This window comes from Phytophthora infestans, genomic scaffold (assembly GCF_000142945.1).
Source record: "Phytophthora infestans T30-4 supercont1.1156 genomic scaffold, whole genome shotgun sequence".
NCBI lineage: Eukaryota > Oomycota > Peronosporomycetes > Peronosporales > Peronosporaceae > Phytophthora > Phytophthora infestans.
Window position 1 is genome coordinate 5245 of NW_003302744.1, and position 1592 is coordinate 6836.

The window sequence follows — 1592 nt, forward strand, 5'->3', positions numbered from 1 at the left end:
AGTAGCGTCTTCGAGGGCGTGGCTTTTTCTCGGATTCTTACAGTAGCCACTAAGTTCCCTAATCTGGAGAGTACTGCAACCAAGCTGCGGTATGAGAAGGCTTCGACAATTTTTGCTAGCAAAGAATCGCCGGAGAAGATATTCCAGCTACTAGCACTTGACGATGTCGGGAAGAAATTACTCAGCGACACTGTTCCACAAGTGGATGCGTTACCAGGCCAGTTTTAACAAGGCCAATCCGAGGCATCAAGAGTCGTGATTTAGTACGCTCCGTGTTAATTACAACTGGGGTGGAATAGAGAGAATTATCGAGACAGGAAGACAGAATCCAAGTACAAGAGAGATGGCTGAAAAAGTGGAGGATGCGTTTCACAACTACTGGCTGACTACTAAGACGACGCCTAAGGTAGCCTTACGCTTCCTGTATCTCCACGAGATTGGTGAAAAAACTCTCGTTAACCCAAAATTCAGCACGTGGGTAAAGTACCTGGATAACTTCAACGATCGATACCCTGGATAGAAGACAGCAGTGATCGACGGTCTCCAGGCTCACGACGGGAACAGAGCTCTACTCCAGATGTTTAACGCTGCGAAGGAAGATCCCAGCACGAAGAAACTCGTCACTGATCTACAGAGTGCTCTAATCCTCAAGTGGCGAGATGCGAAGCAGACACCAGTATGCTCGATGGCGTGCCAAACTCCCGTGAAATGATTGATCGATACACCACGCTAATATCGGGGACGAGAACAACCACTTAATCAATTCCACTGAAGCGGCTAACAAATGTGATTATTGTTGATCATAATTGCGTAATGTGCGTCCTTGGAATGGAGCCACAAATGTGCCCACCGCTTTAACAGGTATCGTTTTTTTAGCGGTGCACTTCTTTTTCTTTTACAATATAGGTCTCGTCATATTCATTTCCTTACGGTCGGATGACTGTGGCCATCGATGCAGGAAATTGAATGGTACTGTGAACCTCAGCACACTGTCCTTCGTTTCAAATATACACTCACACCTCTCTAACTGAGCCTCTGTAAGTGACAATTGACTCTTTATTTTACTACCAAAGGTCCCAACAAAGCTGACTATATGAGTTTTACTATACTGCATTACGTAACTTACTGTTGGGGCTGCCGCACTTGCTGTCTATATGGATAGCTGTTCCCATACAATGTAGGAATCAATCACACTTAGCGCGCATTTCCGAACGTAACGGCCCTCAATTGCGGGTCAACACGTACTATGACCCCGGCAACTCAAACGGCTACGCTAATGCTAGAAGAGAGGCTTCAGATATGCTTGAAAACGCAGCGCCACCCCCCGCACGATGGACGCTGAGATGGGCTCTTACTACGTTTGAAAAAGACTGCCAGTATGAGTACAATCCGATGTATTCGCAACAAGCAGCTACCGTCTTACCCCGCACAAAGCGCCCAGGCGTACTAAAAAAAATTATGATGTGGTTTAGAACAGTGTGTAACCTCGATTTGTAACGGGGTACGTATCCTTAAGTGTACCCTGATTACATGAAGTGTGACACGTCATACTTCGGGATATTTGGTACAAAGTACCAAGGTCGTCCAAAGCC

General features: G+C 46.2%; 1 protein-coding gene across 1 annotated transcript; it reads left to right on the forward strand.

Annotated features, from left to right (window-relative positions):
• Positions 1-343: 343 nt before the first annotated feature.
• On the forward strand, positions 344-712 carry PITG_22013 (RXLR effector family protein, putative; the record flags this gene model as incomplete). The annotated part of the gene is made up of 2 exons (XM_002894684.1): positions 344-478; positions 521-712. 2 exons carry the CDS (start codon positions 344-346, stop codon positions 710-712), a joined length of 327 nt encoding a protein of 108 aa, XP_002894730.1.
• Between the last annotated feature and the right edge of the window lie 880 nt (positions 713-1592).